This window comes from Vicia villosa, linkage group LG4, assembly GCF_029867415.1.
Source record: "Vicia villosa cultivar HV-30 ecotype Madison, WI linkage group LG4, Vvil1.0, whole genome shotgun sequence".
Taxonomy (NCBI): domain Eukaryota; kingdom Viridiplantae; phylum Streptophyta; class Magnoliopsida; order Fabales; family Fabaceae; genus Vicia; species Vicia villosa.
In genome coordinates this window covers 186,974,649-186,987,593 of record NC_081183.1, presented here as the reverse complement: position 1 = coordinate 186,987,593, position 12,945 = coordinate 186,974,649, and the positions used below count along the sequence as shown (strand labels likewise).

General features: G+C 34.3%; 1 protein-coding gene and 1 pseudogene across 1 annotated transcript; both read left to right on the top strand.

The window, feature by feature from the left end:
* Nucleotides 1–514: 514 nt before the first annotated feature.
* On the top strand, nt 515–3,607 carry LOC131600554 (cytochrome P450 711A1-like). Its single transcript, XM_058872701.1, has 5 exons — nt 515–906; nt 1,010–1,162; nt 1,952–2,747; nt 2,856–2,951; nt 3,234–3,607. The coding sequence occupies exons 1-5, from the start codon at nt 611–613 to the stop codon at nt 3,561–3,563; spliced, it is 1,671 nt and encodes a 556-aa protein (XP_058728684.1). The 5' UTR covers nt 515–610; the 3' UTR covers nt 3,564–3,607.
* A 6,157-nt stretch (nt 3,608–9,764) lies between these two features.
* Nucleotides 9,765–12,591, top strand: LOC131598531 (uncharacterized; annotated as a pseudogene).
* Nucleotides 12,592–12,945: the final 354 nt, after the last annotated feature.

Below are 12,945 nucleotides of genomic sequence, written 5' to 3'. Positions count from 1 at the left end.
GTAAATGAATGGGGGAGGGGGAGGGTTTTGATAAATCTGCATAACGCGCAGCATTTCGGAAATGAACTTCCGAAATACTGTTTTCGGAAATGAACTTCCAAAATAAGACAATTTTTTCAAGAAAAAAGGCGTTTTCGGAGATGCATCTCCGAAAACACCTTTTTCTTGCATTTTCGGAAATGCATTTCCGAAGTCAGGGGTAGTATAGGGTTTTCACCAGAGGTGGACTAGAAGGTAGGGAGGTTGGCAAAGAAATTTTCTAAATTTAATATATATCATCATGAAGGTGACACATAAGTTTCTTTCTTTTATAAAAAATCTAATATAAATATTATTAAAAAAATATGGCATCAATGTTCAACAAACATGACAAGTTAATAGGAAATATACCTTTAATGAGCAATAAAAGGTAAGACCAAAATTTTTCAAAGAAAAACTCATGAGCTAATAGGTCATGTATGAGGTATAAAAAATTATTTAAAACCAGTAAGGAAAGCCAAATGCATCACTTCATGCTATAGAACCCTATAATTCATCTCTATCATCATTCATTCATAGACAAAAAACACCATCTCATCTCCACTCCTAATTTAGCGATCTTATAATTAACATGGTGCCCCAAATTCATACCTTATATATACCCCACTCATCATTCTTCTATTTCAAGCCAGAAAACTTCCTCATAACATCAATGATGTTTAGTACTCTAATTTCAAGTGTGTATTTGGTTTCAATAATATTCACACTACTAGCTTTAATTGGAGGATATCTCTATGGGCCATTTTGGAGGTTAAGGAAAGTTCCAGGCCCACCATCTCTTCCACTGGTAGGACACCTTCCATTGTTAGCAAAGTATGGCCCTGATGTGTTCTCAATCCTTTCCAAGCAATATGGCCCAATTTACAGGTTTGTATTTATACTTGTATACATAAATAAACCTTGAACACATACATGATCATGATTTTCATATTGATGATATTGTTCTTATATTTGGTAAATGTTGATGAAGATTTCATATGGGAAGACAACCTCTTATAATCATAGCAGATGCAGAGCTATGTAGAGAAGTTGGAATCAAAAAATTCAAAAACCTTTCAAATAGAAGCATTCCTTCTCCTATCTCTGCTTCTCCTCTTCACCAAAAAGGTTTATTCTTCACAAGGTATATATACTCACATTTATGACTTAAAAAGTATAAATAACAATAACCATAGTAGTCCGCAAATTTCAGTTCAACTGTCAAACACCAATATTGTTGGGTTTGACACTATTATTAGAGTTCAAACTTTGATATGGATAGTTGTGTATGTGAGTTTTTAGTAGTTATTACCATTTCGTCTACGGAAAAAATAATAATAACAATAATAATTTTTTTGTTGGAGCATATGATTTATAAGTTAAGATGAATTTTAATGTAATGATTTGTATTATATGAATCATGATAAACATTAGTAGTAGTTTTATATCTGAATAATTTTCATACCATATAAGATATATTGAAAGATAAGGTATAAATTAATGTACTTTGTTTGTACAACTTTTCCCCCCTCAAAAGTCAACACTGCATTTTTCATGTGAGTTTGAAGGTGGGGTAGCCTAGCCACTAAGTTTATTGCCATCAACTTTTTAGATCACAACATTATTAAATTAAGATCCTCAAAATCACTCAAATCCAAGAGTTTACCAAAAGTTTGTCATTTTTCTAAACATCACTATGCTTGATGTGCAAGATTTCAACTCACAAATATTGATCATCTAAATTTAAAATAAAAAATAATTTTTATATCATTGTCATTTAGTACATATTTCTTATCAAGTTGGATTTGTCATAAATGTTTTAATTCGCTGATAAAATCATTAAGATATTAAATACGTACTAAGTTTTTGTGTATATTTTTAAAATGCGCATAATTTTTGATATTCAAATAACGCAATTTATTTGAAATTGTAGAGATTTGCAATGGTCTACGATGAGAAATACTATATTATCGGTATACCAACCATCACACTTAGCCAACTTAGTGCCAAAAATGCAATCAGTTATAGAATCTGCAACACAAAATCTTGACACACAAAAAGAAGACATAATCTTTTCAAATCTTTCCCTAAGACTAGCAACTGATATAATTGGAGATGCAGCATTTGGAGTCAACTTTGGTCTCTCTAAGCCTCAATCAATTTGTGAATCAATGAGCAATGTTAACAATGTAGAACATTCAAGTGCTAGTAATGATGAAGTATCAAATTTCATCAATCAACATATTTACTCCACAACACAACTTAAGATGGATTTGTCGGGTTCGTTTTCGATTATAATTGGCCTAATTGCTCCAATACTTCAAGAGCCATTTAGGCAGATTCTTAAGAGAATACCCGGCACTATGGATTGGAAAATGGAATGTACTAATAGAAATTTAACCGGTCGTCTTGATGAGATTGTTAAGAAGAGAATGGAAGATAAGAATCGAAGAACTTCGAAGAATTTCTTGTCGCTTATATTGAATGCTAGAGAATCAAAAAGTGTTTCGGAGAATGTGTTTTCGTTCGATCACATAAGCGCGGTTACTTATGAACATTTACTTGCTGGATCAGCTACGACATCTTTTACTTTGTCATCTATTGTTTATTTGGTTGCTGGTCACATAAATGTTGAAAGAAAATTGCTTCAAGAGATTGATGAGTTTGGAACACATGATAGGATACCTAATGCTAAAGATCTTAATGAAAGTTTTCCTTATATTGATCAGGTATAAGGTGAAAGATGAAGAAATTTTTAAGTTTTGTTTAGAAATTTGTTGAGGTTGCAAGGACTAATTAGCAAATATATTTTATATTTTTTTTGTTTATTAATGTAGGTGATTAAAGAGGCAATGAGGATTTACACTGTCTCTCCATTGGTTGCAAGAGAAACATCAAATGAAGTAGAGATAGGAGGTTACCTTCTTCCAAAGGTAACACATCTTAGTCCAATGATTTTTTTACTAGATTTGGATTCTTTTCTCTCCGTGTCTATATAGACGTCAATTTTAGTTTTCTGATCAAGATCAAATAATTTATATTTCGTCTGTGTCTTTTAAATCGTATTTACCAAAGTTGGTACACACACTTTAATGTGCGATTCCTTGATCATAACATACATATGTTTTTATGGAGATATATATTTTGGTAAATTCTTCTTGTAGAGTTTTTTTAGCAATAATCTATTACTAATTTAGTTTTATATATGTGAGTAGGGAACATGGGTATGGTTAGCACTCGGAGTTCTAGCAAAAGACTCAAGAAACTTTGCAGAGCCAGAGAAATTCAAACCGGAGAGATTTGATCCCAAATGTGAAGAAATGAAAAGAAGGCATCCTTATGCATTCATACCATTTGGAATTGGTCCAAGAGCATGTATTGGCCAGAAATTTTCATTGCAAGAGATCAAGCTTACTTTGATTCATTTGTATAGAAAATATGTATTTCGTCATTCACTTAGCATGGAAAAACCTATAGAACTTGAATATGGTTTAGTTCTTAATTTCAAGCATGGTGTCAAGCTTAGAGTAATAAAAAGAGCATAATAGTGTGTAAATATGTAAACCAGTTAGATTGTATTATTAAAGGAGTGGATGAATTGTTATCTTTTCAATATTAAGGTAAAATATATAATTCAAAACTCAAGTTATAAATTAGTCATTTATGTTGTGTTAAGTGTCTTCTTTACATTGATCGAAATAGTTTGAAAATGTGTTTAAAGTGGTGAGTTGTCTTCACCTTGAAAATTTATTTAGTTAGTATTCGATAAATATTTGAAGTAGTGAGTGTTTGGTTTTAAATGAAAGTTTGGAAGAAGAAAAAAAAAGGTTAAAGGAGACTAAAAAGAAAAGAGATTTGGTTTTACAATTGGAAGTTGGACCATGAAAGCTATTTATGTTCTGTGATATATGATGGAGCAACATCAGATAGATCAATAAAACTTATACTTAATTTTTATTAATTTAAAAAAGGAGTATGATTGAGTGTCTAAAGAGATTTTATGAAAAACTCTAAAGAAAAAAGGAGTTAGGATTACCTATTGTTTTGTGTCGGCCAAAGGCCCGATACGAGTAAGATTCGTGTATCCAACCCAATGACGCAAAACCTATGCGTTATTATCCATCATATATAATAGAATTACGTGAGAATTAAGGTACAATTTTCTCATCTCATCATTTTACTTCACTCATCTTAGATTTTGTAACTGACTTGGGCGTTGGAGTGTTAGCCTTGCAGGTTCATCACTGCATCACCGTATTGGAGAGCAGTATCACCACATTTGGAGTCCATCATCATCAATCGAATACAATTATGGTTCCACCTAGGAACACTTACGCTGTTTATGGGAATCGACTTCTGATTCTCGCGAAATTCCATAATTAAACCCCATTTGATCCAAAGCCAAATCTCAATGGAATCACAATAGGAAGAATGAATTTGCCCCTATAAAGCGTTAGGGACTCTTCCTTAAAACCTCATAATCCAACCACTATTTATGATTGTTGTAACCAAGGAAACTAAGAAGCAATTGCTGCAAAGATAATGACCTCCTATTGCAAGATCTTGCTCAATCATAAAGATAAACCAAAAGAACTCATGAATCTATGCGATCACAACATAATGTGCGAGCCTCCGAAGAAAATTCAAAATTTTCCCCTGTCATCACGATACACCGTGCCACATTAGAATACTCAAGCTATAGTAGGAGCTTGACTGATACAAACGCAACTCAGAGCAAACATGAAAGTAGATTTCCATCGCATGAACCAAGGAATAAATGAGACAAGGAAAAGTATGTGCGTTTTCCATATTTGTCAACATTCTATGAAGGGAGGTATATCTTCTTAGATAAAGACGCTTGAAAGGGAGCAATTATATAACTACCAATAATTTCCAATTAAGTGGAACTATTGAATCATGCAGCATTTTTATAGCAAGGCTGAGATATGCCTGTTACGTGATCCATCTAGATTCTTGGAGGAGGCACGAATCTAAAAAAATTTGGACTAAGATTCCAAGCGAAATGTTGAGTAATGTTGAGCATGAGTTGAAAGATCTACTAGGGAACGTCAAGTTTCTCAGAGATATCCTCCATGTGAGTATGTTTTGATAATCACTGGTAGTGGAGAGCAAGAGCACTACCAAGATGCCATTTTAAATGTCGATAAATAAAAGTGGTTGAAGGTTGTGTAAGAAGAGATGAACTCCTTGCATGAGAATCATACATTTGAGTTGGTGAATTTTTTTAAGGGAAGAAGATCACTCAAGAATAAATGAGTATACAAGATAAATAATCAAAAGGATAAATCTCAACAAAGATCTAAAGAAATATTGGTTGTGAAATGTTTAAATTAGAGAAAGGGTATTGACTTTGAAAAAATTTTCTCGCATGTGGTGAAGATGACTTCTATTTGAGTTGTGTTTGGATTAGCATAAAGCTTGAATCTAGAGGTTGAATATTTTGATGTGAAGACTGTTTTCCTTCATGATGGTATGGAGAAATATATTTCATAGAGCAACCTAAGGGCTTCTAAGTCAAAGGTAAAGAAGAACTTGTTTGTAGATTGAATAAAAGTTTGTATGGTCTCATTTATGCTCCGTGAAAATGGTACAAAAAGTTTGAAAAAGAATGGTCATGGTAAAACTATTATTGATCATTGTGTGTTTGTGAAAAAGTTATTTAATGGGAAATTTATTATTCTCTAGTCATATGTTGATGATATGTTAATTGTTGGTCATGATAATAAGAAGATTAAAAGGTTAAAGAAAGAGTAAGCAAATCATTTCAATGAAAGATTTGGGTCTTGCACAACAAATATTTGGCATGATAATTTCTCGTGATAGAAGAGTGATAAAATGTGGTTGTCTTAACATGATTATATCGAGAAGTTGTTAGAGAAGTTTAACATGAGCAATTAAAAACATATGAATGCTCCACTTATCAGTCATTTCAAATTGAGTTCTGAACAATGTCCTACAAGTGAAGAAGAGAAAGTAGACAGGAAAAATGTTCCTTATGCATCTGTAATTGGTAGTTTGATGCATGTTATGGTATGCAAAAGGTTGTATATTGATCTCATTGTTGGTGTTCTTATTTAGTTTATCTCTAATCCTGGCAAAAATTAGTGAACTGGATTCTCAAATATCTCAAAGGTACTTCTAGAGTGTGCTTATGCATTGGGAGTGATGAACATGTGCTAGATTGTCGTATATGTATTATGGTAAGTGATATAGATTCCATAAAACCTACTTATGGATACATGATGAATTTTGTATAGGAGCAGTGTCTTGGCAATTAAAGTTACTTTAAATAATATTAAGGTTGAATATATTGCAGCAATTTAAGTATCTAAAGAACATTTATGGATGAAAAAATTCCCACTAAAGTAGGGTGATGAGAAAGAGAAGTTTGAGTTACTCTGAGATAGTTAGATTATAATTTCTCTTGGTAAGAACACGAAGGTCAAAGCACAATGAGGTGCGGTATTATTAGATATGAGGTGCGTTGAAGACGAAGTCATTTTTCCTTGAGAAGATCCATACTGACGAGAATGGTTCAGATTGTTAAATGATATGCTAAGATCTAGAGGGGTGAATAGATCCCATTAAAAAAATTGTTCGTTTTTAAATTGTTTTCAAAGATGGCTTGCAGAAGTGCTCCGGGATCGACTTGGGTCTATTCTGAACCGCTATTGGTAGAATCGAATGTGCGTTTAAACCTTTAATAAATGTGAGAAATGTTGAAGATGAGAAGTAGCTTGAATCAATTTTTTTTGAAATATGTCGTTTGAACGATTAAACACTCAAGCACCTATTTCCAATGAAATATAGTTGACATAATTGACTTAGTCAATTTGTCGAACACTTGTTATGCAAATTTTATTATGCATAATCAATTTCACAAACAATTGGTATGCAATTTATTGCAAACCAATATTATCTAAATGTTGATTGTGAATTCCAATTGCAATTCTTTACACAAAAACACTTTTGTTTCACAATTTAAACACTTAAAATTATTAGCAAATTTCCGGTTGTATACCAAAGTCAATAGCAAGTAAAAGAGAAACAAGGAGAAAGGAACAAAAATATTTGTTTAGGCAGTTCATCGTTCATCCTCGCTACAGTTACGCCTACCCCTAATTCCAAACGGGAATTGAGATAGTGTTCATTTCTTTCTAACTCTTGCATCAAACCAGAAAAATAAGAACAACTCATATCCATAAAACCTGCATTTTAAAGTACCTAATTCACCTGCCCTCTCTTAGGCGCACTCCAAACTTACACGCCCTAGTGGACATCCCAGCAATATTTGAGTAGTCCATTCCCCACCATTTTAGTCATGTTTTCCACAAACCAAGTTGAAGAGTTAGTAGGCTCAGAGTCAAGAAGATATAATCATTTCCACCAATTGGAAGTTAATTTATAACAAGATGATCTTTCCCCATGAAGCAAGGAGATAATAGCATACCATATCTAGCCGAGAGAATATCATACCAAAGACTAGTGGCAACTATGATCAATCTCCAATGCCATTTGTCTAGTTGGGCCAAATTAATTAATAGAGATCATGCCCACCTATGCCTTTTTCTTCTTTGGCTTACAAACACCATAACCTAACCCAATATATTTTTGACTCGCCTTTCACTCCTCCCCAAAGTATCCTCTTCTATAGCCTCACAATCCTATTCTAAAACTTAATTAAATTTTCATTAACCAAGCTCCCCCAAACTAACAAAATTATGACTCCTTGAAATAATTCATCGAGAGATAAAGCTAATAGCAGGCTTCCAAGTGCCTTCTAAACAAGGATTAGCACCCACTGGAAGACCAAGATACTTTAAAAGGGAAATAATTTTGTTTGGAATGCAATAATCCTTCGCCAAAACCAAAACGGATGGAGGAACATTGACTCAAATCAAACTAATTTTAGAAAAATTAACGTGAAACCCACAAGCTAGCTCAAAAACATGAAGGGTGGTTTTAATTATCTAAAGGTTCTCAAGAATTGCCTCATCCAATATAAGAGTGTCATATGAAGTTTTCATATGAGAAACCACGAGATCAGAGGATCCCGCCTTAAAATCAAAGAAGAGACCGAAATCCACCACCCTACCAAATGAACCGTTAAGTTGTTCCACTACTGTCAGAATAAGGAATGAGGTTAACAAGGCCAAATGTTTACTCCTCCTTCATATATTTATCTCTTGAGTAGTTCATCCATTAATAAGGACATCAACATTCCTAGAGAACACACAAGATAGAATCTAAACACACCATTTATCTCAAAAGTCAAATCTACCTTGCATATGATCCAAGAAACTCTAATTCACATAATCATACACATTTTTTTAAATTGATCTTGAAAGTAAGGCACACTTTCTTGGTTTTCCTTATCATTTCCATCATATTGGTAACCATCACCACCCCATCAACCAAGAGACTCCCTTTAAGAAATGAAAATTGGTTAGGGATGATAAGTTTATCCATGTCACTAGCCAATATATCAGCAAATACTTTAGCCACAAGCTTGTACAAGTAGCTAATTAAAGTGATTGGGAGAAAATCCTCTAACTAGGTGTCAAAATCAATCCTAAAAAGATTATCCAACATCAATCTTAAAAAGACGACCAAATATCTTAGAAAAGAGAAATTATAACCATCTAGTTATGGATTCGTATTATCATCACATTGAGTAACCTCTAGATCAATCTCACTGAAAAAGGAAAGGAGAAGAAATATGTGAAGTATATTATGAATATTGAATACATAGAAAGAAACCCAATCCATAAAAAAAAAAAAAGAATTGTCAGTTAGCGGTTCCTAAAAATATTTGTAAAGTATTTCACTACCTCGCGAATCTCAACTACAACTTGAACCCACTTATATCCAACAAAAAGAGTCAAAAGAGCATTCCTCATTTTCTTACTATTAACGTATGCATGGGCAGTATTAGTGTAACCTTCCTTAAGCCACCTAGTTTGAGGAATAAAGTTTTGCAATAACCCTAGTTCTATAGTCAATATCATCCTTATTAAAGAATAAAGTTTTGCAATAACCCTAGTTCTATAGTCAATATCATCCTTATAGCCCAAGGTCATAACTTCCTCCTTAAGCACCTCAATTTTCAAATCCAAGTTATCGAAGACTTCATTACCAAAATTTTTGAGAGCACCTTTAATAGTTTTTAAAGTTTATATTTAAAGACAAAGGACTTTCACCTAGTTAAGATAAATTATCCTAACTGTTCTTAATAAATTAAATAAAATCACCATGTTGAAGCTAGTGATTGTTGAACATGAAAGGCTCGGGGCCCTAAAGTTGGTTAGAGTAACGAAGGGTAACTTTTACTTTGGGTATTAAGTCTCTATTTTAAATATAAATTTCAAACTTGTAAGTGTTCAGTTACATAATCTTAGATGATCAAACTGATAGAGAGGTATAATAGTATTATTTAGTAGTATTATTATTAGTATTACTATTTGACTCTAATTGAATTGGGCTTTTAGTAGTGTTTGAGCCTTTTAGGTTTAATATCCATTTAGAGTAGTATATATTGTAGTCTCATAGAGACATTTAGAATCAATCAAAGAAATGAAAAAGTCTTTTAGTTTCCTTTATTTTATTTAGTCAATTTTATTGTTCTTTCCCTTTTATTTTAGAAACCCTAGTTCAATAGATCTTGGTAGGAAAATCTTCCTATCAATTGGTGCTTTCATTTTCGATCTCACTTCCGCCTAAACTTCATGACGATATTGTTGTTTGATGGGGAAGAAGATGCCTATTGGTGGATTTTGTGTTTGGAGAAATTTTTCAAGGAGCATGAAACACCCGAATCATGGAAGGTTTTGAAAGCTGTCGGAGCATTGAGAGGTTTTGCTCTCGAATGGTGGATATGGTGGTCTCGTATTCATTGTAGATATACTTGGGATACCTTTACCATAGCACTGTTATGGCACTTTAAACCGGAATGGCGTGAAATTTTACCACTGTTGGATGAGGAAGAGAAACTAGATCTAGTTATCGAACCAACTCCTACGGTTGAAGTTAACCACAAGCAAAACCATTCTACAGATGACGGTAAAGAGGAAGAAGAGGTGATGGAAGATCGGGATCCAATGAATTTCATCAAGGAGTTTTCTGTTCATGAAGATTTTGCTTCTGAATCTCGAGTTGTTAGTGAAAGGGTTCAAAATCCTTTTCCAAATTTGAAGCAACAACTAATTTCAGATCCGATTACAACTCAAACCTTTGTTCCGATCTTAACCCCATCCAACATCAATTCAGAGCTCCTTGTCGACACCATTGTTAATGTGAAATCTGAGTTCCTTTTCCCAGAACAAGTTATTGGTGAAGAAGAAAGAGCAACAACATCTTTGTCGCTACCACCTCCAAAGCCACCAGATACTACTTCTAACTTTGTTGTTGAAGAACAAAGAGGTGAAAACAATGTTTCAGTAGAAACCCTTCTGCCAGATCTAACTCTAAAGTCATTTGAGTCTTGCATCTTCAAACGAATAAGAGAGGGAAATAATGATACCGATATGGTTTTCAAGTTATCGATTTCTAGTCTATTACCACTAAAATCGATACCTAATAAACCTTTGGTAACTCCGTCGCTGCTTTCAGCAACAACAACTTCGTTGCTACCTCCTTCAAAACCGCCAGATCTTCCATGGAAACCACTATTACAAACACCACCTCTGATTTCTTTTTTTCCTCCATCACTACCTCTACCGAATACACCTTTAACATTCTTACATTCACCACCGAACAGAGTTTCGATTCAATCATCACGAGCTCTACCGCCACCGAAGCCACCTGATTCAATCATGGTGCCAGTCTCACTGCTGCCACTTGAACCAACTCACCATTTGTTTGATGAAATGCCAAAACGAGACGCTGCAAGATTCTTCACCGCAGCGGTGTTGCACATCATCTCCGTGACCTACACTCCATGTCCCTTCAACGACAACAAGTTTCATGATGATGTCGATTTGAAAATTCCACCAAAACCACCAAATCAGATGGTCATTCAAACACCGTCACTGTTTTTGTCATATTTTTCAAAGCAATTTGTTCATCACTATCCTGAGAAGGCAGAGAAAGAGCATTTGACCTCGCTAAAACCACGATTCAATACGCTTAATGGTCTTGTAAATGTCATCTTGGAGGTTACCAAGTGTGTCATAGAGTTCAATGAAATTCAAGTTCAGTACAATTCACACAAAGTAACAGCCTCAACACAGGCTATCAATTTGATAGGAAGGCAGGGTTCGTTGATTAAAATTATACAAGAAAGTACTAGTGTTTCTGTTAGAGTTTTAGCTAGAGAGGATCTTCCTTCGGATGTTGGTGCCGACGAGAGGATTGAGGAACTGCAGGGTGAAACCTTAAAGGTTCTTAAAGGTCTAGAAGCAGTAGTCGGGCACCTGAGGAAGTTTTTGGTTGATCATAGTGTTATTCCCCTATTTGAGAAAATTTTCAATGCATCAATCTCCCAAGACTGCCAGACAGATTTTTGGGCCGAGAAACCATCACTCCATAGTGCTTCACAATGTAACATGGTTACTGATATTCCTCCTTCAACAAAAAGGGATTATTTCTTTGCTGACCGTGAAAGGCAATTGGATTCATTGCTCTTTTCCTCAACAATGTCACAATATGAACAAGATTCTTCAATTTCTGGTCTTCGTCCTGCGACATTTAATCGCGCTAGTGCTTCCTTTGTTACTACTGTGATACAAACAATGCAAATACCACTTTCTGATGCAGAGGATATAATTGGTGTTCAAGGGATTAATATTGAATTCATCCTCCGAACTAGTGGAGCCATATTGACTGTGCAGGAGAGTAAAGTGCCAGATGAAACCATTGTGGAAATAAAAGGTACCTCCTTTGGTTATTTTTTTGTTGCTCCTATAGTGATTGTTGATGTTAAGTTTTATGGCCAGTGGTTTACCAAGGGGAAAATGTATTTATCGATGGTTGCGAATCCGACTAGTCAGATGTCTGTTGTTGGTTACCTTGTTGCGGCACAGGCTGCGGCGATGATGGGATGGAAAGAGAGTGGTATATGTTTTTTTCTCTCTGGGTATTGCGCATTATTTGGTGTTTTTTTTGACGTTGTATCAGAGGTTGCCGGGGAATAATAAGATTTCGACGATGTTGCGGTCGGTGTTCTTCCTGTTCTTTGTTGCCCCTAGTACTGCTAGTTTGGCTTTGCACACGGTTTCTGGTTGCTTTGATACTGCTTCTAAGATGTTGTTCTTTCTCTACCTCTTCCTTTTCTTGTCCATGGATTCAAGGCCTTTGTTATTCAAGAAGTCAATGAAGAAGTCTAGTGTGGCATGGTGGACTTATTCTTTTCCTCTAACGACACTGACAATATCTTTAACACAATATGCTCATGAAGTGAAGGGAATAATGGCTCATGTTATAATGTTAGTCTTATCATTAATCTCAGTTTTGGTGTGTCTTGAGTTATTGATTGTCTCTGCTCTCAACATTAGGGTGCCTTTAAATGCACACAAGCATATTTCAAGACAGACAAATAACATTGCTGCAATTTGAACAATATCTCTTTACTCATCTTGATTTTAGAACCTTGAGGACAAGGTTCAAGTGAACCCGGCGGCAATGATAGAGAGGTATAATAGTATTATTTAGTAGTATTATTATTAGTATTACTATTTGGCTCTAATTATATTGAATTGGGCTTTTAGTAGTGTTTGAGCCTTTTAGGTTTAATATTCATTTAGAGTAGTATATATTGTAGTCTCATAGAGACATTTAGAATCAATCAAAGAAATCAAGTTATTTTTGTCTCTAATTTTCTTAGCTTATTTTTATTGTTCTTTCCTCCTTTCTATTACAAACCCTAGATTTTAGTCTTGTAAGTGTTCAGTTACATAATCTTAGATGATC

Coding starts and splice junctions, on each gene's coding strand:
- LOC131600554 (XM_058872701.1), top strand. CDS start 611: ATGGTGCCCCAAATTCATACCTTATATATACCCCACTCATCATTCTTC. Junction 907..1,009: donor CAATATGGCCCAATTTACAG/GTTTGTATTTAT, acceptor ATGTTGATGAAG/ATTTCATATGGGAAGACAAC. Junction 2,748..2,855: donor GTTTTCCTTATATTGATCAG/GTATAAGGTGAA, acceptor TTATTAATGTAG/GTGATTAAAGAGGCAATGAG.